Here is a 24705-nt window from a genome sequence, read left to right as displayed (position 1 = left end):
AACTTGAATTGTTAAAATCAAAACGTTTCCTCACCTCTCCTGGATACGGTCTCTTTACTCCCTGCATGGGTCGTGGACCACCGGTCCCATAGCCCTGCTGGGGCATCCGCTGAGGGTGACCCCCGTATTGCATCATCTGTCGGGGTTGACCCATGTTCATGGCTCCTGGAGATACGGCGCTGGGGAGGGCAGGGGGTCCCCGTGGACCGGACTGATTCATGAACTGAGTACTGTATGCCTGGTTGGGCCCCATTTGAAAGGAGGAACACATCTGAAACACAATCAGACTTTCTATAACTTGTCTTGTAAGCGCAAAACAATTGCATGAAAAGAAATGTTTGTTTTATAAAACAGCAACTGAAATAAGTTAAATGAAAAGTTCTCTTACCGGGCCGTACTGATTCATATCCTTGTGCTGCGTCTCCTGTAGGGCGGCGACCGTTGCCGTCGCAGTGGCGGTTGCTGTAGCGGCAGCAGCAGCCACTGCAGCGGCCGCAGCGGCGGCAGCTGGTTGGCTGTAGTCAGAATGTGGGCGTGTCTGTGGAGGCATGCCCATCCCACCTGCAGGGTTAGGACCGCCCCCATAACTGCATAAGAGAGAAAGAGTTCAGAGATACTGGATACATCATCTATCCCATCTGTCTGTCTTTCTGTCTGTCTTACCCGGTGTAGTTTGGTCGCCCGTACATCCCCTGCTGCATGTACGCTTGACTGGGACCCTTAGAAGAAAACTGTTGACCAGAAAACTGTCCTGAGTTCATGCCAACATTACCTCCAGGGTTCATATGATTGTTTGGGCTGCCCATAGGGTTCCCTAACACCTAAACACATACACACAGAGTTATGACATGTACACAGAAACAGTGTGTTCACGTGTGTGTGTGTGCGTGTGAATGATGTTTTTACTTGAGTCTGTGTAGTGTTGGTCACTCCCCATACTGTAGTCACCACAGAGACAGAACCAGACGCTTGATTGGGGTTTTGTTGCCAGGAAACAGAGTCATATTGAAATGGTGAATCACTATGGAGATAAGGATGCAAAAAGTTAATGTGTGCACGTGTGTGTGTGTGTGTGTGTGTGAGAGAGAGAGAGAGAGAGAGAGAGAGAGAGAGAGAGAGAGAGAGAGAGAGAGACTGACCCATGAGACAATGGTTTCATATTGCTCATGTTGGTTTGTATGGTGGTCTTCACTGATGGATCTGGTTGTCGTGTCTTCTGATGACGCAGCAATAGAAGTCGACCCAGATCTTCACACCATGAGGACAACAGAGCTACACAAACAAAAGCAATAAATCAATTATAAATAATAACACAATTCAAATACAATCCTGAAAGTTTCATCTTTATTTCATTAAGATTTAACAAAAACTTTCAAAAACAAACATCTAGTGAGGTGAAGAACTAAATCAACTCTACCATTACTGCACTTTACCATAAGAGGGCGCTAAAATACTAAACAACAGACAACAGACAGTTTCTATAATATTGCACTGCAAAACTACTTTGTCATTTTCTTTTTAGGGAAAACCACATTTTTTGTATTTTTATCCTGAGAGACACAAAAACAACAGACTGAGTTGTCTGCACACATGACAGTGTTTGTGTTGTGTATCAGGTCAGAGTTTGTGAGGATTGAGATGGTTTATGAAATTCAAATGATTAAATTGAGTTGTAAACAGCATTAAATGTGTTTATGTAAACTGTCAGTAAAAAATGACTTTGATAATTCAATTGACCTTATTTCAGAGCCTGGCAATATCAGTCAACATCCATTCATTCTGCTAAAACCTCATTCACACAGCATTTTGGTCTCAGAAAATTTCTGTAAAATTGTCAGAAAGGCTTCTGTGTGAACAAAAACACATCCTGTAAATGTTCTGGGATCGCTCCCGTAAAGAAGACCTACAGTAATAACATTGCCATAACATTCACGGAAAGCATTCTCTGTGAACAAGACCCGGAAACAATGCCGTAAGGGGGCGTGGCGTAGTGAGGACGCGTCACAACCAGAAGTTAGGGTTCAGTTCTTTGACACAAACACAGGTCAGCATGCAGAACAGATCATCACACGCTCCTTATCATCTTATCATAAACTATAATACATGCATGTGGTTTTAAAATACACTCTCAGAAATAAAGGTACAAAACTGTACCTTTTCTGTCACTGGGGCTGTACCCTTTCAAAAAGTACAGCTTTGCACCTAAAGATTTCATTTTAGTACCTCAGAAGTACTTTCTGGGACCAAAGAGAGCTTATTAGTACCTCAAAAATAAATATTAGTATCTCAAAGGTACATATTGGTATCTGTACCCAATGGTCCATACAATTCCCTTCTTAAAGGGTGCTGCCCCACTGACAGCTAGGGTACATATTTTGACTTTTTTCTAACAATGTAGGTCCTAAAGGTACGGTAATCTACCCAAAATTGAATTCTGTTTTGTATTCCTGTAAATGTATCAAACGGAAACTTAGGGTACAGCCCCAGTGACAGAAAAGGTACAGTTTTGTACCTTTATTTCTGACAGTGTAGAAAAATCACGGATAATTAGCAAACTTCAGACGCTGTGGAAAAAAACTACCAAGTGCAGGACTTTAAATACGTCACGCGTCTTTACAGTATGTGTGTGAAATTAATGCATACACAGATTCCGGAAAATCATTGGCAGTGTGAATGAACCAAAAATCAAATGATCCTGGGATGTGCCATACAAGAATCATTATTGAGTTTATAAATGTTAATGAATGATTTCTTAAGATTCATCTGATGTAAATCTGTTTAATTATGTTTAAATGACAACATGTATGTAAAGAATTTACATTTGAAATTTTTATTTAATTTTAAATATAATATAACATTAAGGGGTGGTTTCCCAGACAGGGATTATCTTAAACCAGGACTAGGTCTTAGTTTAATTAGGATATATAACTAGTTTTATCAAACATGCCTTACTAAAAACATTACTTGTGTGCATTTTGAGGCAAAACAAAGGGCACTGAATTATTTTAAGATATCGTCACTGTCCTTCTGAAAGCTTGTATGTCTAAATTCACTCTTTTTCATGAAACAGAATAAACCCTGTATTTTTTTAATGGTTACACACTGTGTAGTCTATGTTGACAAGCACTTTTAATACTTTTTTATTGAGTATTTGGAAAACCCACTGACAAATATAAAGCATGACCAATAATAATGAGTTATGACAAAAAAATAAATTCACAAAATATGGAGATACAAGATTTGGAAAGGACAGCGACGATATGTCAGTGCAAGTTGTTTTCAGTTTGGAAACCTCTTAAGTTTATCTTAGTCTAGGACTAGTCTAATCCTTATCCGGGAAACTGCCCTATGTTGAGTTGTAGTATTATGTTTTTATGAGGATCCCATTAACAATTTTAATTTTCATTCTGAATCTTATATAAATATACAGTATGATGTGGAAGATCAACAGATAAACATCCAGATAAAAACTGTTGCACTAAATGATTCCCTAAATCCATGTACTCATCCTGTACATACGTGTTTTTAAACTTTGAATGCTTCACATCATCGAAAAACAAAACAAGTATGTTTTACATTCCATTAACCCAATGACTGGTGTCATTCAAGACTGAACTAGTTAACCACCAGAGAAGATGTGCCTATCAAACATCTACCCTAAACCACAGCATAACACTGCAATTATAGGATAAAAATAAAATCACCATGTTAAGACAGATTTGCTGTATTTTTATAGGGTTTCTAGTCTTTAATCTGGAGGCCTGCAGGAAAATAAAGAGTTAACTTTGTGGGTATACGGTGCTGTGGGATTCTTGAGATCTACTGAAGTGAAAGATATTAAGAGCGTCGGTTCAACCCAAAAACACACTGGGGAGAATCGGCATTTAACTACAGAGACTGTTACAGTCTATCTGAACATAATAACACTTGATCTGTCAAACCATTCAAATATTTCATCTAGATTGTCATGAGATCATTTATTCACACATTTTTATCTGTTCTATATTTACCTTAATTTAACACTTTTTCGGGGTGGTTTCCTGGACAGGGATTATCTTAAACCAGGACTAGACCTTAGTTTAATAAGGAAATATATCTTGATTTAACAAACATGCCTTACTAAAAAAATTACTTGTGTGCATTTTGAGACAAAACAAAGGTCACTGATGTATTTTAAGATATGTCAGTGCAAGTTGTTTTCAGTTTGGACAGCTCTTACATGTATTTTAGCTCTTAATGCAAATGTATGTTTATTATAAGTTAAAGAGTCAGCTATCAGATAATTACACATCAGATATTTCCCCCCAACAGTTAACCAAACATTTACTTCAAGATATTTTTTTTTAATCCCCATCAAACCAAAGCAGTCTCATTAGACAAGCCATTCTGATTTTCTTGTTAATGTGATGTCACACTGATAAAGCCCCGCCCACGCCATTACCATAGTTTCCACCCTCAGTGAGTTTTATGCTGTCCGTCATATCTCAATAGTGAGATACTCAGACTGTATTTACAGGAATCAAATCAATTTTAAGTGAAAGCCTCACTGTCTCTTTTGGTAAGGGAGGGAGGAGCTGTAGCTCACTTGCATTTAAAGGTACAGACACAAAAACAGCACGTCTTTGCTCCCACACAAATATGGGCATCTTGGACATGATATTATAAATGATCTTTGAGCTAAAACTTCACAGACACATTCTGGACACACCTGAGACTTATATAACATCTTGTAAAAATGGGCATAATAGGTGCCCTTTAAAATAATAAACCTTTACATTTCCTTTGCATCCAAACAAACACCTCTGTTTAGTATATAATCATTTAGTCATCAATCATTTTTTATCTCATTTCTGTTTTCATGTAAAACTGCTCTGTAACAATGTAACATTATGCACAATAGAAATACATCTGATTCAATTTTAAATGTATCACTGACTGCTATGATTTCAGATTCGTCAACTGAATGTGTGTGGATGTTCATTATAATCCTCAAATTGAGTTTGCATACAAATATCAGATTTTGTTTGTGCACAAAATTAAAACCTTACAAATGTTTCTTTTAATCTGATTGGCATATAATGTCTCTCACAGTACAGTATGCCAGATACTCACCTGCTGATTTAGGGGTGAATTTGTCCCTATTTGCTGCACAAACTGCCAGCAGTCGATACCCCAGATCCATGTCGTAACCCTGCTGACATGACACGTGACTCACCACCTAACAGACAATATCATAAATCACTAAAACATCGACGTGCAAAGGTCTGGGTGTTCATATGAACCCAGTGAAACATGTACCATCATGTTAAGATGTTTGAAGGTGTATGTGATTGATTGATTTGGGCTCACCGTTAGACATCCCATCAGGCTTTGCTCGAAGCATCTATGAAAGGCTCGTGGATCTCCACACCAATCCAACAGCTCTGATGCCGCCGTCTGGAAGTTTGCTGGATTTTGCAGGTGCTGATACATGAAATCAGACACAAAAATAAAAAATGTACTGTAGTGAATCTCATGTGAAAACCTCACATTCATGTGTGTCCTGTAGGGGGCGTCACACTTTAGAGTATAAAACAGATCACTTGATGAAACCCATCTCAATCTGTGCACAGCATGCGTCTCACCTGTTTGATGCAGTGCAACCGATCATTGGTTTGCTGGATGTGTCGGTCCATGGACGGGAGAGAATTCATCCTGCAGGACCTTCTGTGGTCCTACGACCCGGCCATTAACCCTCAGCTTCTGCAAAACACACAAAAGAGCAAAGCTGTGAGACAACTTTCACATTGTGTGTTTGTAGATTAACTCTTATTAATGAGCCGTGGGACTAAAACACTTGGGGAAGAAATCATTTTGTATCATAATAACAATCGTGTGATAAAGTGCTGTTACATTTCCATAATCTCTCTCAGTGTGTGTGTGTGTGTGTGTTATAAATATCTTAATGATCAGTATATGGCACCACTAGGGAGATATGAGCTCATATAAACACACACACACACACTGTGAGACTACTGGGATTTAATCTGTGTGTTTTCTCTACCAACATGATTAGAGCAACAAATTAAAGATTCAGTAATGATGCTGAGAGATTTAACATCAATGTATTTGAGTCCGGTAACAGACAGGTTTAAATGGTTTTACTGAGAAGGGCTGCTGATGCTTATGACATGATATCAAATGACCACTTCCTCTGTAAGATATTAAATAAACAAACACTGTGTGCGTGTGCGAGAGAGATAACACATGTGTCCATACATCTGTGCCAACACAACTCTCTCTATTATTAAAGGTGCGGTAGAAAGTAAAACTGTATTTACAGGCATAAATGAATAATCAGAGTTGTGTACATGGTAATGACATTTCGTGAGCCTTAAACACGTTTGTTTCCTCCTTCTTATGTAAACCTCAAAAAACAAACCAATCTCAACATAACACCAACTGTGACGTTACAGACCAGATGTACACCACAACATTAAATTAATAACAATGCGTTGTTAGCGCTATATGCTAGTTCATGCTATATGCTAGTTCATGCTATATATGCTAGTTCATGCTATATATGCTAGTTCATGCTATATGCTAGTTCATGCTATATGCTAGTTCATGATATATATGTTAGTTCATGCTATATGCTAGTTCATGCTATATATGCTAGTTCATGCTATATGCTAGTTCATGCTATATGCTAGTTCATGATATATATGCTAGTTAATGCTATATATGCTAGTTCATGTTATATGCTAGTTAGTGCTATATGCTAGGTCATGCTATATATGCTAGTTCATGCTATATGCTAGTTCATGCTATATGCTAGTTCATGATATATATGCTAGTTCATGCTATATATGCTAGTTCATGACATATATGCTAGTTCATGCTATATATGCTAGTTAATGCTATATATGCTAGTTAATGCTATATATGCTAGTTCATGTTATATGCTAGTTCATGCTATAAATGCTAGTTCATGCTATATGATAGTTCATGCTATATATGCTAGTTCATGCTATATGCTAGTTCATGCTATATGCTAGTTCATGATATATATGCTAGTTCATGCTATATATGCTAGTTCATGACATATATGCTAGTTAATGCTATATATGCTAGTTCATGTTATATGCTAGTTAATGCTATATGCTAGGTCATGCTATATATGCTAGTTCATGCTATATATGCTACTTCATACTATATGCTAGTTAATGCTATATGCTAGGTCATGCTATATATGCTAGTTCATGACATATATGCTAGTTCATGCTATATGCTAGTTCATGCTATATATGCTAGTTCATGACATATATGCTAGTTAATGCTATATATGCTAGTTCATGTTATATGCTAGTTAATGCTATATGCTAGTTCATGCTATATATGCTAGTTCATGACATATATGCTAGTTAATGCTATATATGCTAGTTCATGTTATATGCTAGTTAGTGCTATATGCTAGGTCATGCTATATATGCTAGTTCATGCTATATGCTAGTTCATGCTATATGCTAGTTCATGATATATATGCTAGTTCATGCTATATATGCTAGTTCATGACATATATGCTAGTTCATGCTATATATGCTAGTTAATGCTATATATGCTAGTTAATGCTATATATGCTAGTTCATGTTATATGCTAGTTCATGCTATAAATGCTAGTTCATGCTATATGATAGTTCATGCTATATATGCTAGTTCATGCTATATGCTAGTTCATGCTATATGCTAGTTCATGATATATATGCTAGTTCATGCTATATATGCTAGTTCATGACATATATGCTAGTTAATGCTATATATGCTAGTTCATGTTATATGCTAGTTAATGCTATATGCTAGGTCATGCTATATATGCTAGTTCATGCTATATATGCTACTTCATACTATATGCTAGTTAATGCTATATGCTAGGTCATGCTATATATGCTAGTTCATGACATATATGCTAGTTCATGCTATATGCTAGTTCATGCTATATATGCTAGTTCATGACATATATGCTAGTTAATGCTATATATGCTAGTTCATGTTATATGCTAGTTAATGCTATATGCTAGGTCATGCTATATATGCTAGTTCATACTATATGCTAGTTCATGCTATATATGCTAGTTCATGCTATATATGCTAGTTCATTACATATATGCTAGTTAATGCTATATATGCTAGTTCATGTTATATGCTAGTTAATGCTATATGCTAGGTCATGCTATATATGCTAGTTCATGCTATATATGCTAGTTCATACTATATGCTAGTTAATGCTATATGCTAGGTCATGCTATATATGCTAGTTCATGATATATATGCTAGTTCATGCTATATATGCTAGTTCATACTATATGTGCTAGTTCATACTATATATGCGAGTTCATGATATATATGCTAGTTCATGCTATATGCTAGTTAATGCTATATGCTAGTTAATGCTATATGCTAGTTCATGCTATATATGCTAGTTAATGCTATATATGCTAGTTAATGTTATATGCTAGTTAATGCTATATGCTAGTTCATGCTATATATGCTAGTTCATGATATATATGCTAGTTAATGCTATATATGCTAGTTAATGCTATATGCTAGGTCATGCTATATATGCTAGTTCATGATATATATGCTAGTTAATGCTATATGCTAGCGTTTAGGCTGAAGTTCTTGTATTGATGTTACAGTTACGTTTTGCAGGTCCACACTGATAAAAACACAAACTTACCACTCAGAAACGTCCATTAACAATCTCCAAACAATTGATTATTCCTCAAAATCTGACACAGACTCAAACATAAGATCTGTTTAGACACACACAGAGCTACTGAAGGAGAAACAGCCAATCAGAGCAGAGCTCAACATTATTATTCATGACCCTTTCAAATAAGGTCATGATCTTTTCATTCTAAAGTCAAATCATGTAAAACTGACTCTGGATCATTTCTGCACTTAATAAAGCCACAAACCTTCTGTGGAGATATCAGAGAACTATTTAACAGATTATTAACATGCATTCTTTGGCACCTTTAATAAAATGTGTGTAAGACTGTGGCTCAAAGCAGTAGGGTTTGTGCTAGACTGTGAAAACCCAGCTAAAGTCATTTTGTGTAATTTACTATTTTTTACATCATCATCCTACATAAATGTAAAGAAAATATAATCTTGATATCTTTAATATTGTCCGAGTAAGATTAAACGAAACATAGATTCCAATAGAGATGAAAAGATTGAAATTAAATTTTGATGCTTGTAATGTTTATGAGATTTTAGTCTGAATTTCACAGAGAGTCATATAATTAATTCTCAGTGAATTCTTCTGCTATTCTTTCTGTTTTCATACAATTTATTCATAATATAATAATTGTTTCATAATAAAGTCACAGACAGACAGTAGTGCACACATGAATATATGAGTCCTGGAGCAAAACACAAGAGTCCGGTTCAGATTGAACTCCCTCACTGGTTTCTGTCTGACACTAATGTAAAGCTTTCTCTCTCTCTCTCTCTCTCTCTCTCTCTCTCTCTCTCTCTCTCTCTCTCTCTCTCTCTCTCTCTCTCTCTCTTTCTCTCTCTCTCTCTCTCTCTTTCTCTCTCTCTCTCTCTCTCTCGCTCTCTCTTCCTCCAGCAGGAAAGAGTTCATTTCCTGTGGTTGATCTGAATCAGAGGAAAACTCAGAGTTTTTCAAACACCACTGAATGAATTTCTGCTACAATATTACATTAGCAGGGGATCAGATGAACTGTTTCAGGTTTCATTTGTTCATCTGTGAAATCTTTCTTTCTTTCTCTGTCTGTCTATCAGTAGATTTAAATAGTTTTATTGTTATGGTAAAAAAGTTTTTACACTGACAGAGCATAGAAACATTAAATGTACATATTTACATAAGCATCTCCTTCTCCATCTCTCTCTCTCTCTTTTCTTTTGAGTAACATAAAAACTGATAAACCACACAGCCCATGACTATCTATTACATAAGTAAAAACATCCATTTTGGTTTGGTTTCACACAGACACACACACACACACACACACACACACACACACACACACACACACACACACACACACACACACACACACACACACACACACACACACACACACACACAACCATGACAACACACAACATGCACATCATTCATAAACAAATGCTACTACACTAAAAACAAAGCACAATCAAATACCATGTAGTTTATGTATTTCTTATCTTTCTGTTTCATAATGTTTTCTATGATTTCTTTTTCCTTATATCTATAGCGTTTATATGTATGTCTTTATAGCCTAGAATAATAATAATATACAGTATATTGACTGTAAAGCTGCTTTGCAACAATGCAAAACTGCGTAAAGTGCTATAGATTAGAATTGACCTGATCGTGTGCAGGTCACCGTATGATCTCTGTGGAGTCATTACGGTACAATACAGCCGGTCATTTATGAATCTGACGTACAGTAACGCACAACATAACTGAACACCTGCTGTGGCTATCAGATGCATCGAAACAAACACTACGCCTGTTAGACGAAAATCACAGCTAGACTCATCTTTATGAGACTTCCAGCAGGGGTCATCGTGGTAAATACTCAAGATACTTCATCCGTCTGTTCTGTCTCGCTCTCTGAAGGATGTTATTTTTAGAGTCGTGTACTGTAGACAGTCTGTCGTGTCAGAGACTCGGATGGGGAAACTCCAGAGGACCGTTGACTCTATTCTCACCCCTCACTACACTTATTTATTTACATCCCATAAAGCTCATCTCTCATTTTATCAGACTGATGTTGTCACATCTCTGACTAAACATCACAGACAAACTGTTAGTGTGTGAAATTCATTTTAACACATATTTTTAAAGGTGTAGTTCACATCAAAATGAAAATTACAAACTTTCTTATTTCACACGAACACAGCCCCAAAAAGTGCAGTCATCCATCCATCAAACACGAATCGTAGGGGAAACATTTATATCTCAAACTTTATAAATTATGTTCGTACACGTTTATGAGATTGAAGGTCAAGCAGAAGGTTGACTTCTGATCCAACATTACAAAAAGCAATCGCTTTACCTAACAAGACATTTAAAGGGCCCCTAACCTAGGTGTTTTCAGTGATATAAAAATAGTCTCTATTATCGCCAGAATGTGTCTGTAAAGTTTCAGCTCAAAATACATCACAGATCTTTTATTATACGATGTTGAACATGACCATCTGTGGCTGCAATGAAAAACTCGCTGTTTTTGTGTTTCTTTAAATGCAAAGAAAGTTTCTGTTCCTCTCCCCGTATGTAAGGTAGGGTGTAGAGCGCTTACATGACTACATCAAACATGTGTCTCTGGAAGAAGGGGTGTAATTAATGTGACATCACATTGATAGGGGATCCGCCTTCTTTCGCTTAGTTACTTGTCCCAAGCACAATCTAATGCAATGTATAATGTTGTTTACCTACAGATATATGTCATTGGATACTAAAAGTTCATCTTACAGGTCCATGCTCACTAAAGTTGCAATATGGACAGTTTAAAGGTGCAGTGTGTAAATTTAAGCGGAATCTAGTGGTGAGGTCACGAATTGCAACCAATGGCTTAGTCCACTGCTCACCCCTCGCTTTTGAAACACATAGAGAAGCTACGGTAGCCGCCACCAGACAAACATGTCATCGTCGGAGACAACTTAGTAAAAAAAATTGTCCGTTAAGGGCTTCTGTAGTAAAATGGTGGCACAACATGGTGACTTCCATGTAAGGGGACCCTCGATGTATGTAGATAAAAAGGTCTCGTTCTAAGGTAATAAACACATACCAGTTCATTATGAAAGGTCTTTATACACCCCTGATAATATAGTTTTGTATATCATTTTGCATTTCTGTCAAGAGATCCTTTTAAAAATTACACACTGCACCTTTAACGTTGAGACAATACACTAAAAATGGCAACAGATTCAGTCCTGACAGAGGGAACCTTTCTTCTAAAACAGTTATGTAGTTGAAAGTAAGTGTATTAAAAATAGACAATATGAATATATGAGAATGATGGGAGTTTGTTGTGTGTATGTGTGTGTGTGATGCATTAACGTGTAATCAGTGGTGTAGTGAAGGGTATACGCAGGTATACGGAGTATACCCACCTCTTTATTTGATGGCATGGGGTATACCCACTTCTACAGGGGGCATACATTAAGAGTATACCCACTTCTCCAGACACCACTACACCACTGCGTGTAATGGGAAGGGAAATCATCTCTATTGTCTAACAGCAGATCTCTCCTGACACCTCCAGTCATTCATCACAGTGTCTTTACAGACGCCACACAACCAAAAAAATCAATAAAGTCAAAACTGCACACAGACGTTACAGACGGCAAGCGTAAGGTCTCAGCTGCAGGAAAATTGATTTCTTTAAGTAAAAAAACTCCTCACACAAATACAAGGTGAACAAATGTAACCCCGCTCAAACAAATGAACCACAAGAATAAAAAGGCAAGAAACTATTAAACATCATAACATGCCTACAGTCAGATGTATTCATATACCATCCCAAAGTCTGAGATCACATAGGAAATCTTTCTTTAAAAATGAATGAATAGGATGTTTTATCTGATATGAAGAATATTTAGATTTTTAAGCAAATTTGTGATACGGATCATGTGATTGTTAGAGATACTTGTATATTACCAATACTAAAACATTCCAACTTTATATGACAATTGTAAGAAGTGTTCTCACATATTTTATTCAGTTTGGATAAACAAAAACACTAAATCATATCAAATGGATCTTTCATGCTACAAATTCTCATTTGAGGCTGTATGCATGAAAAAGCCGTTATAGAAATGATTAACCAGCAAGCAGTTGAATAACTGCACTAACAACCATCAACTACATACACGTCAATACAATACAATCTAGCAGCATAAGCGGAGCTTGAGGGGTCCAGGGGGGCCATGCCCCCCATTGGCTAAAAGTATTTATATAAAGGAAATTATATTCCACAACAAATATACATATTAATTTAGTTTCTTATACATTTTAAAACGTTACTTTGTAAAACAACTGTTATTCTGGTAATAATATGTGTATTTATAATTTATCAAAACGTGGGGCTCAGTAAAGTCACTTTTATCCAGCCGTCCAATCACAAAGAAGGAGAGGCGGGACAAACAGTATATCGACCAATCAGAACATCCTTCTTCTACTACTGAAAAAACATAAAAGTTAATATAGAGTGAAGTAGGGGTGGCGGTATAACCAAAAATCCATTTCAAGGAAAGAGAATGATTTCATTTTATTCCTCGGTTGGTAACGGTATATTTCCCTATATAAATACAGTTTATAAATACAATGGGAGTCATTTCACTGATTAAAGTATTAATATTACTAATAAAAATATGCAAATAATTGTGCCCATTCTTTACTTTTAACTGTGTTTTACAGTTTGGAAAAATTTAATCCATTTTTATGTTATTTTAATGTAGTCGATGAAAATGTTTTTCATTCATTTTAGTTTGTGTTAAAAGCACATGTTCTGGTGTAATACAGGGGTGGGGAACCCTGGTCCTGGAGGGCCACTGTCCTGCAGAGTTTTGTTCCAACCCCAATTAAACACACCTGAAAAATCTCATTGAAGTCTTTAGGATTACTTGAAAATGAAATTCAGGTGTGTTTGATGAGGGTTGGAACTAAACTCTGCAGGACAGTGGCCCTCCAGGCCCCAGGGTTCCCCACTCCTGGTATAATAGATCAGTCTGCCCCCCCAGGCTCAAATGTCAATCTAAGCTACGCCGATGTCTAGCAGAGAATCTCAGCTTTGTTTTACAACATCTGGCAGAGGTAACCCACGCATCAACACTGGTAAACAGGCATAAACATGACACACACAACTCGTATCTTCCTAAACATCTCACAGGAGGAAAATCTTTGCATATTTTGGCAAGAGAATCAAGTGAAAAAACAAATCAGAAACCTGAAGTCAAAAATGCATCTAACAGCACACTCGCTCTCATATTGTTAGATTTGTATTGTTTCCCCTGAGGTCCACTAATAATAAGATGTAATGTAGTTATTCATTGTCACGAGGGCAGCACAATATAGCGGAAAATAGTTATCGTGATATATCAGCAGTACATGCCATATCCATATCACAGAGAGTTGCGATAACTTACATTTATTTTACGTGTCTATCATTTGTGTGTTGCATTCTTAGATTGTTGATTTTTCGATTAATCTTTTTTTTATTTAAAGGTGGTCGATTCAAAATTGATTCTCAAAGAGCAGAATCAATTTTTTTTTCGCAAACATTGAACGTAAGATTAACGTTAATCTAATTACTTGTCTTCTTCACTAGATATCACCCTCTTTTTTGCCTTGCGCGATGTTACCAAGGAACTAGAGGCGAGCCTGTCATTCATTCATTCAGTGCTTAAAATGGCGATTTCAGGTGCTTCATCGACATTGATGCCACATTCACATAAAAAGTCAGAGGTATGGAAGCATTTTAGATTTCGCAAGCAAGACGACGACGATAGTGTTAATTTCTTTTTATTAATTACCCACTTCTAAACTGCTGTTCACTGTTCTTTTTTATTAATAAAGTATTTGTATTTAATCTATATTTATTGAGTTGAACCAAGAACCGAGTATAAAAACCGAGAAGAATCGAAATTGAACCGGTTTGATAGCTTTGTGAAGGTGAAACTAACGGTCCAAAGCAAAGAGCGTAAAATAAATATGACAGTGACGAACTTGTGCCTAATGGTACATCTGAAATATTTTTTTAGCATGAATTAGATGTAATTAAACAGATGAATATGTATTACCTATTTATTTCAGTATGATAATTACATAACTAAATGTAAAAAAAGCTAATGAAAATTGAATTTCTCTACGTAAACAATATCTCACAAGCAATATTGTTATCGCAACAATGAACAGTAAAATCGTACATTGCATATTTGATCAATATTGTGCAGCCCTAATCGTCATTTTCCACTCATTCTAAGAGTTAGAATTATAATTAGTTTTTAAAACGCTATATATTGTAGATAAAGTCTTCTGTTTTGAAAGTTACAGTATGCTTTAATAGTATGATGTGATAAAGTGATGTGATTCCTGATATGAGGTTATAAAGTCTATCAGCTATAGCAGCTTCACGGGCCGGATATAATCCTGTATCTCACACACAAACAGACGGTTGTTATGGGCTCTTATCAGGAGAAATGTACTTTGACGTCATTAACCATCAGAAGTTTTATTACTGGTGTATGCTTACCACTTTAGGTAAACAGTGACAAACCACTAAAATCACATAACTATTGATTCATGCTGAAAAAAAGTTTAAACAATTTGTCAGGGGTCAGAGCTGAAGGTGTAGTGAACAGAAGTCATATAGTGCAGACACGCTTGCACAACCCAAGTTCAATTCCTGGTTCATTGCTGATTCCCTACCCCTCTATTCACTCTGTACCTTACTGTCCTCTCCTTAAATACTATCCATCAAAAAGAGCAAAAAAATAAGAATTTGAAAATAGAGGAAAAAATCTAAATCTATTTTGTGAAAAGTCTTACTGTGCATTCACACCTGATGCAAATGAAGCCAATAAATTGCACTATTCATGCATAGTTGGATGTTTGAACATTCTGAGTTAACTCGCTTCATACGCGTGTAAAACATATAGCTCAAATTGAGTAAAGAGCATTTTTTACAACTTATCAGATTTTCTAACTTTCTCAATCACTTTCTTCAAATTTTATTTCTGTTTCTATAAAAGTACGAAGATGTGTCGTACAGTACCGGGTATCAAAATACAACGAAGATGATTTTGTCCTCCATTGTTGTTTCGTATTTCTGGCACTACTAGAAGAAGGTCCTGATTGGTTAACGGGGTCTGAATATCTGCTAAAGTTCTGCTCAATTCACGCTGCGTCAGTCGAGCGAATCGCACCTATGATGTCTATTGTGGCTTTGCATTGACCTAGCATGTACATCACTTGCGCTTAATGCTTCAATCGCGTCTGGTGTGAATGCAACTTCATGCAACAACATGCTTTTTTTTTTTTTGCTTTCCAAACAATTCTAAAAAACGTATAAATACTATATATGCATGTACATGCATAAGCATTGAAGAATATGCATTTAGATTAGATATAAAGATCAATTCAGTCAAGTGTGTGCAACTGTTTGATTGGCGGTATAAAGCAAGGCTAATAATGACTGTAAGATATACTGTATCTCAGGTCTGGTGTCCAATAAATATAACAGAAATAAACTTTTTGAACTACTAAAATCAATTAAACTTAATGGGACAGTTTGAGGAACCTTAGCAGTTGCTTATCTCATAGTAACACAACGGCATTTGACTTAACACACACACAAACACACAGACACACACACACCTCTCAGACGTCTAACGTCTATGATCAGATCCAATTACAAAGAGTTTATACACCTCTCTCTCTCTCTCTGAAAGCTTTACTAAAGCTACACACAAACTGTATTAGCAGCAAAAGCTAGTGAATGATTGTAGGGCGTTATCGTCTGGCATGGAGTGAGACAATATTAACTGAAAACCATTAACCTGTGATGGTTACAAAGGCTGTTAACATATAAACATTAAGCATTCGGTTTTCTTCAACTGGTTTCATGCAAATCTACCCAGTGAATGGGTTTAAACTCAGCTTCTCTTTTGTTCGGGGATCAGGTCTGGTGGTGCCACATGGAAATGTGATGCACTTCACTGAATGTTTATGACTGTAAAGATGTTTGCAAGCTAATCAATCAATGTCTCCTCTCATTTTACCTCCTGCTTTCATTGATCTCTTTATTTTAGGAGTCACATCATCAACACTATGATCGGTGTAGTCAAACATCAACAGAGCGTCATTATGAGAGTCATCAACAGCTGTATGTTAAAGGTGCCAAAGAATGCATTGTAATAATCTGTTAAATTGTTCTCTGATATCTACACAGAAGGTTTGTGGCTTTATTAAGTGAAAAATAATCTAAAGTTTGTTTTAAATGTCCATTTACTGAATGCAATGGTCTATTATACCTTATTAGGAAGGATCATAAAAAATAATGTTGAGCTCTGCTCTGATTGGCTGTTTCTCCTTAAGTAGCTCTGTGTGTGTGTAAACAGATCTTATGTTTGAGCCTGTATCAGAATGAAGATACAGATTTTGAGGAATAATCAATTGTTTTGAGAAAACTTTGTGTTTTTTTTCAGTATGGACCTGCAAAACGTAACCGTAATGTCAATAGTAGAACTTCAGCCTAAACTTTAACATATAGCATTAACTCAGCAGTCACAACTTTGTTTTTATCATTGTAATTAATTGAATGTGTAATTTAATGTTGAGGTGTTCATCTGGACTGTAACGTCACAGTTGGTGTTATGTTGAGATTGGTCTGTTTTCCAGCGGTCTTTTGCATGCACAAAGTTTATATAAGAAGGAGGAAACAATCGTGTTTAAGGCTCATGATATATCATTACCATGAACACAACTCTTATTATTCATCTATGCCTACAGTAAATACAGTTTTACATTCTACAGCACCTTTAATATAATTTAGGTTTTTTTTGTATAAACAGCACTTTAATTTAAAAAAGTATTAATTAAAGCATGTGTTTTTTGTTTAGAATATCAATCATGTGCCATGAACCCATTCTTTATTATGACTCTACTATAAAAACTTATTTTACACATTTTTAAAAACTAGTCAATATCTCACTAATAGAAATATAAGAATTATGACCCGAAACAATTTGACTCTTCCTCAGAAATAATGTTTGTTGTAAGCGTGTGCACTAAGCAGAAAAATAAACTCGTGCCGCATTACCACCTTGGGTGTTCATTATTTTCAAATAATTCAACAGCCTGTCATCAATTATTGCTTACATAAGACAGAAGAATAAGACGCATTAGAATGATTTCTGAAAGAGAAACACGTCTCACAGATCAAATCACTCGCATTTTCAAACATTCAACAGAGACTCAGAGCGTTGTTGTAAACAGAAAACATGACATCATTTAGCAGTGAAATGACCTCATCTCTATGAGAGATTGACTAAAAGATCTGAACTCAGATCAGTTCATTTTCATCAGATGTCACCTCTGAGACAACAGGACTTTGTTGAAATAAAAGTGTTTACATTTAGAAAGAAATGCAAAGTTTAGGAAATATGAGAAATAATGTCATTTATTATGGGACATGTTTATGAATGTTGATCATCCATGATCTGTGTGTCCCAGTATTATATTTGTGTGCAGTAGATGTGTTTAAGCAGCTCTTCTCAGTTCACATGATGAATCAGATGTATAACCCATTCATCCCTGGATACAAAGAGACACTTAACCCAATGCAACGCTGCAGACAAGCCACACAACACAACAGCCATTCTGATGAACCCGTCACAAATACACATCTCAAACAGACCACGCAGAAAGCTCAAGTCAAAGTTATGAAAAACTCGCAATTCAAAAGCCCTGGACCAATCAGAAACCATCGTCTTGAAAGCACAGGACCGATGAGAAACTCGTGTCTTAAAAACACCAGACCAAAGCTCTTTGTGGATTTGTTTGTAACTACTTTTCATGCTTTGATAAAGACTCTTTAACATGCCAATAGACCCATTTGAATCTGAGAGAGTCACTACTATGAGGGAAGAGAAAGAAAGAGTTAAGATCTGAAGTCATCTAAGGTCAAGTCTGTCTGATCAGGTAGCTGATGTGTCTGTCTGTCTCTAAAAATACTCTCTGCTTGTCCTGAATGCTCTTCTGCGCTGCACTAGTCAAAGATCAATGTGGCAAAAATATTCAGACATAGTAAAGTGTTTTAAAGTGTGCGTGTGTGTTTGCGTGCTTTGAGTCCAGCACAACAGTCGCTCCCAAAAAATCTCATTCATTTTCTTCACACACAAACAGATTTTAAACCAAAACACAAGTGATAGCACATAGCAGTTACTTGTGTAAAAGTCAGTCATGTTAAAAAGTTTGCAGCAGCTATTTACACTATAAGTACATTATGCAACTTTCTGTGCATTACAAGGAATACACTATTTATCAATCTCTCATAGAGATGAGGTCATTTCTCTGCTGAATGATGTCATGTTTTCTGGTTAGTCTCTGTTGAATGTTTGAAAGTGAGAGTGATTTGATCTGTGATGTTATCAGATGTGTTTCTCTTTCTGTCTCAGTAAATCATTTGAATGTTTCTGATTCATGATGATTCTCCATTAGTACTTCTGAGGAAAACAGTTTTGGGTCATAATTCTCATATTTCTATTTGTTATATATTTAGTAGTAGTGATAGGCCAATATATTGCAGAGGCCGATATATCTGGAATTTTTTATTATTATTATTATCGGCATCGATCATGTTTATTTATGTCTCTTATTTACGATAATAATAACATTTGTGTTATATCGGCCACATATCAGCCATACAGCTTTCTTAATATCGGTATCGGCCATAAAAAAATCCACTTGTTTGTAAAAATGTGAACATCAGAATAAGTTTTAATAGTAAAGTGACACTAGATATTTTCTAAGTGACAACATTGGCATTTTCTTAGTGATATGCTATTTACAGTAGGTGAAAATAAGTTTTATTTAAAAAATAAAAATATCCTTGAAATGGCTTGAAACCAAAATAATTTCTTTGAAAAATTAAATAAGGCACCAAACATAAATGCATTAATAGGCTTATAATAAAATTAAAACTGTTCCAGTTTAAAATCTATTCAGTAAAATTTTAATGTTAGTGTGTTAACTGTATGTGACCAAAACTTATTATTTTTTTAATGTCTAAACTATCATCACTTAGTATGTAAATCCAGTCTTAATTTGAAACATGCATGATGGTCCTTTCTCATCCTCTCTATCCATTAGAACGGTTGAAGACACCTAACATACAGTGTAAATGATTATATTTATTAAAATTATTAAATGAATCCTGCGTTATTGGAAGAATAAAAATCCTCCCTACCCCGACCCCTAACCCTATCCAATAATACTTTTGTTTATTATCATATTTCAAACATTTTTCTTCAATCTTGTTGCAAATAAATACCTTTTCGATGTGATAGGAAAAGAGCAACATGCAGATTCGAATCAGCAACATCACGTCAAAAGCCAGTTTCACGAGCCATACCATACGCTCTACTGCCTGCATTTAACCTCCACGCATATTTTTTGAACTTTAGTGCTCCAAACAGACATTGGTAGGTGGGGTTCATGTAAATAGTATTTGCCAACAAGGAACGCTATTTACACTGAGTGTAAACTGCCACTCCGAAAAAAGTTTACTTGGTCAATTTAGGGGCTTATTTCATTTTTCCAAACTTGCATGCCCTCCTTGGAGAATACCGGCACATTAATATTGCCAGAGTGTTTTTCCTGGGAGTCTGTTGAGTGTTACAGGGCAAACACGCTGAAGAGAGAGAAGGCGTTAACTCTGGTAAAGCACACAGAGAAATACAACAATTTACTTTCTCATTCATTAGAAAGAACATCTCCACCCTTTTACATTAACATTAATCTTTTCCTTAACCCGTCTCTTCTGCACCCCTGTCTGTCTCTCTCTCTCTCTCTCTCTTTCCCTGTGTCTCCTTAAACACTGCAGCAGTGTCTATAAAGACTGCAAGCAGAGTTAACAAATGATGCACACACACACACACACACACACACACACACACACACACACACACACACACACACACACACACACACACACACACACACACACACACACACACACACACACACACACACACGTGCTATAACACTGCTCTGTGTCAATGTGTCTTTTGTCCACTGGCTGCTGTGTCTACAGCTGAATAGGAGAGCAGACACACACACACACACACACACACACACACACACACAGACTTTCTCTCTCTGGGGCCGTCGAAGAGGGCAGAAGGAGGTGAGAGAGGGGCCCTTATGTCCCTCCTTAAATTTATTTCAAGTTCCTGTTAGTGGACAGTGAGAACACACACACACACACTCGAGCGATCAGATTATCCAATCATTTCATCTGTGGTTACATCACATCAGTTCTTAGAGCAAAACCCCATTTACCAAGAACCATGTTCATTTTTAATTATGCATAAAGTGCAATAGGAAAAATAGAAGATTATATAACTCACAACAGCACAATAAGTGATGTGGAGGTGAATTTAAAGACTATAACGACTCAACAAGACCAATAACTCCAACGAACAAACACACACACTCTTATATAATAGCTGCACAGATGTTAATGTGTAAAATAACAGCATTCATTCATACACAATACAAACAAACACACACACACGTTTAAACACACAATAAACATGCATGACCTTAAACTTTCATGCTTAATAATTCAAAAACCCTAACACTATTTTACAGAGGCAACCATTTATATTAGTGTCCATGATATTTGAATGATTAACTTTATTAGTAAAATAGCAAATGTTTCTTTATCACAACATTATTAATAATGCGTAAATGTAAGTAGTCCCACACTATAACAGCCGACATATGAGGCGCACGTTACGCATTGCAATACAAAGTGACCAAAACCACAATAAATCCACAGACACTCGGATCGAATGCAGATGTAATGTGTGCTACTTTATGAATGAAATGCGCGCATTTGTGCGTAAAACACCCGAATTACCCCAAAAAAACGAACGAATAAATCATGTTGGCGATCCGGCTTAAATCCGGCAGAGCACCGGGATCAGATGGCCGGTCTGATCCTGCAGGATGGAGATGAACTCTTTCATTAAAGTGGCTCTATTGTTGGGACTCGAACCCCGATCAAACCCATCCCGCCAGAGCGCGACGCGGTCGCGCGCACAGAAAGTCTCTTACCGATGAATCGTGCTGGAGGATGACTGATAATATCCGATGTGTTGTGTAAAGTATCTTCTGTTCGTTCTCTGGTGTAGATGTGCGAGACCAGCAGCAGATCAGACTTACAGTGTCACATTACATCAAGCTCTTTCTATTTCCACAGACACACGGAAAACACGCGCAAAACACGACATGGATTCATTTGCTATAATGGATCTGGATGCCGTCAAAACTACATCTGGGTAAAATTGAACAAAAAAAAGAAATTGCATTTATATTTGTAAAAAAAAAACAAGAATATAAAAATATAAAAAATAAATATATATAAGTAAGGAATAATTGACTCCGGGCCGTTGAATTATTCACAAATAATGCACATTGGGTGCCTTTCGAATAATTCAAGGACCGGATTCAATTATTCCGCTTATATCACGGTTACCACAAACATTGCTCTGGTGGTTATTTTAAGACATTTGATAAAAAAATTGTATTTATATATAGGCTAATAAACAAGAAAAGCTTAGCTAACGTGAACTAACAACAAACAATACTTCTGCAGCATTTATTTATTTAAAAAAGTAAGTAATAATTAAAGAAAGCAATAATTAAGCATAATTTCAGCATTTACTGATCCATTCATGTTACCATTTGTTATTACACAATGAACTAACATTAACAAGTGTATTGGCATTAACTAGCATTAAAATTAATGCATGCTAATAAAATGTATCGCTCATTGTTAGTTAATGCTAAGTAAAACTTTACAATTACCCTATAAAATTAAATAATTTATAAATTTATTTTAAATAGGATATATGCCAAATGCTGAAAATAAGCGTCAGCTTTTACTTTCTGGGATCCTTTGATAATTAATTTGATTTAAACGAAAAGTAATAGTATACTAAAACATAATATGACCTTCTGCAGTAAAGATTATAAACTTGCTTTCAGTAAAGTCAGATTTGGCCTTTGATCCGGTTCCGTGTTTTGCGTTTTACCGATCTCCAGTCCAAAGCTCAGAGTAACAAAGAAAGAAATGTTTGAGACCCGCAGCAGACACATTGAGCGCTGACGTCACAGAGGAGCACACACACGCGCACACCCGCACGCACGCACGCCCACACACACACGCACGCACGGCAAGATCATATCCATCATAATATCTGCAGCTTATTTAAAATCTGTAAGTGTATTTAATAGTGTTTAAAATATTGTAAATGCATTAAATTATAGATGTATTAAAATATAATAGGCTACATATAATGGTATACATTTATATAACATATAATTATTATTATTATTATTATGTTTTATTATAAAAGATTTTTACAATGTCGTAGTATTTGTATTCTGCTAATGTTATAAATTCACTTACTTGAAAAGCAAACCAAAAAGCAGAGTAGATAATATATTAAATTATAAATATGTACTTTTTCAAGGTTTAAATATAATAAAACTTTATAAAGGGTTGTTATAAAAACGTTTTGGACATTTGGACTTCACTATATATATATAAAGCTAAATAAATATTTGTTCTGAAATTAGATCCTATTAGATGTGCATGCTCTCTAATCACTGTGTGTGTTTTTGTGTGTGTGTGTGACTGAACAATAAGGGTCATAAGTTGTGTTAAAGGTCACCGTCTGCATTGATTTCTGCCCATATCTACTTATCTGCGCAGGCAGCCTTTCTGCAATCTTCACATATGTAAATGAACACAAGCTATCAGCTCTGTACAACGTGACACTGAGAGATTTTCCTCTGCTTGTCCACACTCACAGTCTATCTCGTTGTTATTTCAAATAAACAATTTAACCACTTGTAAAATGACACACTTTACCCTTAAATCTCTTTGTTTTATCTAAAGTGTGTGCTCTTTAGTGTGTTTAACCATTTAATCCTACGATCTGAAGCCCCAGTCAAAGTAGATCTTTCACACGCAGTCAAGCAGATAGCAAGCAAATACATGGTTAGTTTTCCTCTTTGACGTCTATTTATAGTCTGCAGTGCTGTGATCTAAGGGACTGCTTGCGTAAAAGTGTTTATGAATATTATCACACTGAGATCCTCCATGCAGGTGCATTGAGCTTTCAGAGCTATAAACTGCCAAACACCACAGGAAACAGAAACAAATGTTTTCCTCTGACAGATGTGTCTTGGGCTCTGATTGGCTGGAGACATCACATCAAACTGTGGCTCTTCACCATAAACCCAACAGTTATTCAACAAACACAGTACAGTTAATATCTCCCTGTAAATCTGCTAAAGCATGTCAGCCACAGTCAGCACAACAGTTCAAAGTAGCGCATGTACAGATTAACACACATAACTTAAGCTTTAATGCTAACATATATCACTGACTCTTCACACACTGACCCAGATCTGCTCGAGAGGACTGATGTCTTGCAGTCAGAGACATACACACCTCAACACAGCAAACACACAACTACCATACAGCACAAGTATTGATGTCTTCTAAACAGGTACATTACACATTTATATTATTTGACAGACTCTTTTCCAAAGCGATTTAAAGTGCATTCAATCTATAGTATATGTTTTATAAGTATGCATGTTCACTAGGAAGCGAACCCATGACCTTTGCATTACTCAAAAGTAATGCTCTGCCATTTGAGCTATATCATATGGCAAAAAATTAGGGCTGGGCAGAGATTATCACGATTATCTCATACAAAATAAAAGTAATTTTTTGCATATGCGTTTGTGCTGTGTGTAATTATTATGTAGATATAAATACACACGCATTCATGTATGTATTTAAGAAACATTTACATGTGTATATACATTTATTTATATATTTTTTTAAATTCTATATTTTATATATATATTAAATCTATATATATGTATGTGTGTGTGTATAA

At 36.0% G+C, this 24705-nt stretch overlaps 1 protein-coding gene across 2 annotated transcripts in view; it reads right to left on the bottom strand.

Moving 5' to 3' along the window:
* The window catches only part of LOC135758015 (zinc finger MIZ domain-containing protein 1-like), a 29694-nt gene extending 7723 nt beyond the window's left edge, over positions 1 to 21971 (bottom strand). For both annotated transcript variants that reach the window (XM_065272810.2, XM_065272811.2), the window contains exons 1-9: positions 21842 to 21971; positions 5625 to 5742; positions 5350 to 5463; positions 5113 to 5218; positions 1140 to 1272; positions 907 to 1021; positions 664 to 821; positions 389 to 587; positions 35 to 271 (exon numbers count right to left, since the gene is read on the bottom strand). In XM_065272810.2, coding sequence (XP_065128882.2) covers positions 35 to 271; positions 389 to 587; positions 664 to 821; positions 907 to 1021; positions 1140 to 1272; positions 5113 to 5218; positions 5350 to 5463; positions 5625 to 5693 — 1131 coding nt within the window. In that variant the 5' untranslated portion in view covers positions 5694 to 5742; positions 21842 to 21971. The remainder of the gene's footprint in view (positions 1 to 34; positions 272 to 388; positions 588 to 663; positions 822 to 906; positions 1022 to 1139; positions 1273 to 5112; positions 5219 to 5349; positions 5464 to 5624; positions 5743 to 21841) is intronic.
* Positions 21972 to 24705: the final 2734 nt, after the last annotated feature.

This window comes from Paramisgurnus dabryanus, chromosome 1 (genome assembly GCF_030506205.2).
Source record: "Paramisgurnus dabryanus chromosome 1, PD_genome_1.1, whole genome shotgun sequence".
Lineage (NCBI taxonomy): Eukaryota > Metazoa > Chordata > Actinopteri > Cypriniformes > Cobitidae > Paramisgurnus > Paramisgurnus dabryanus.
Note: the sequence above shows the minus strand (reverse complement) of the source record. Positions and strands in the feature narration are given on the sequence as shown.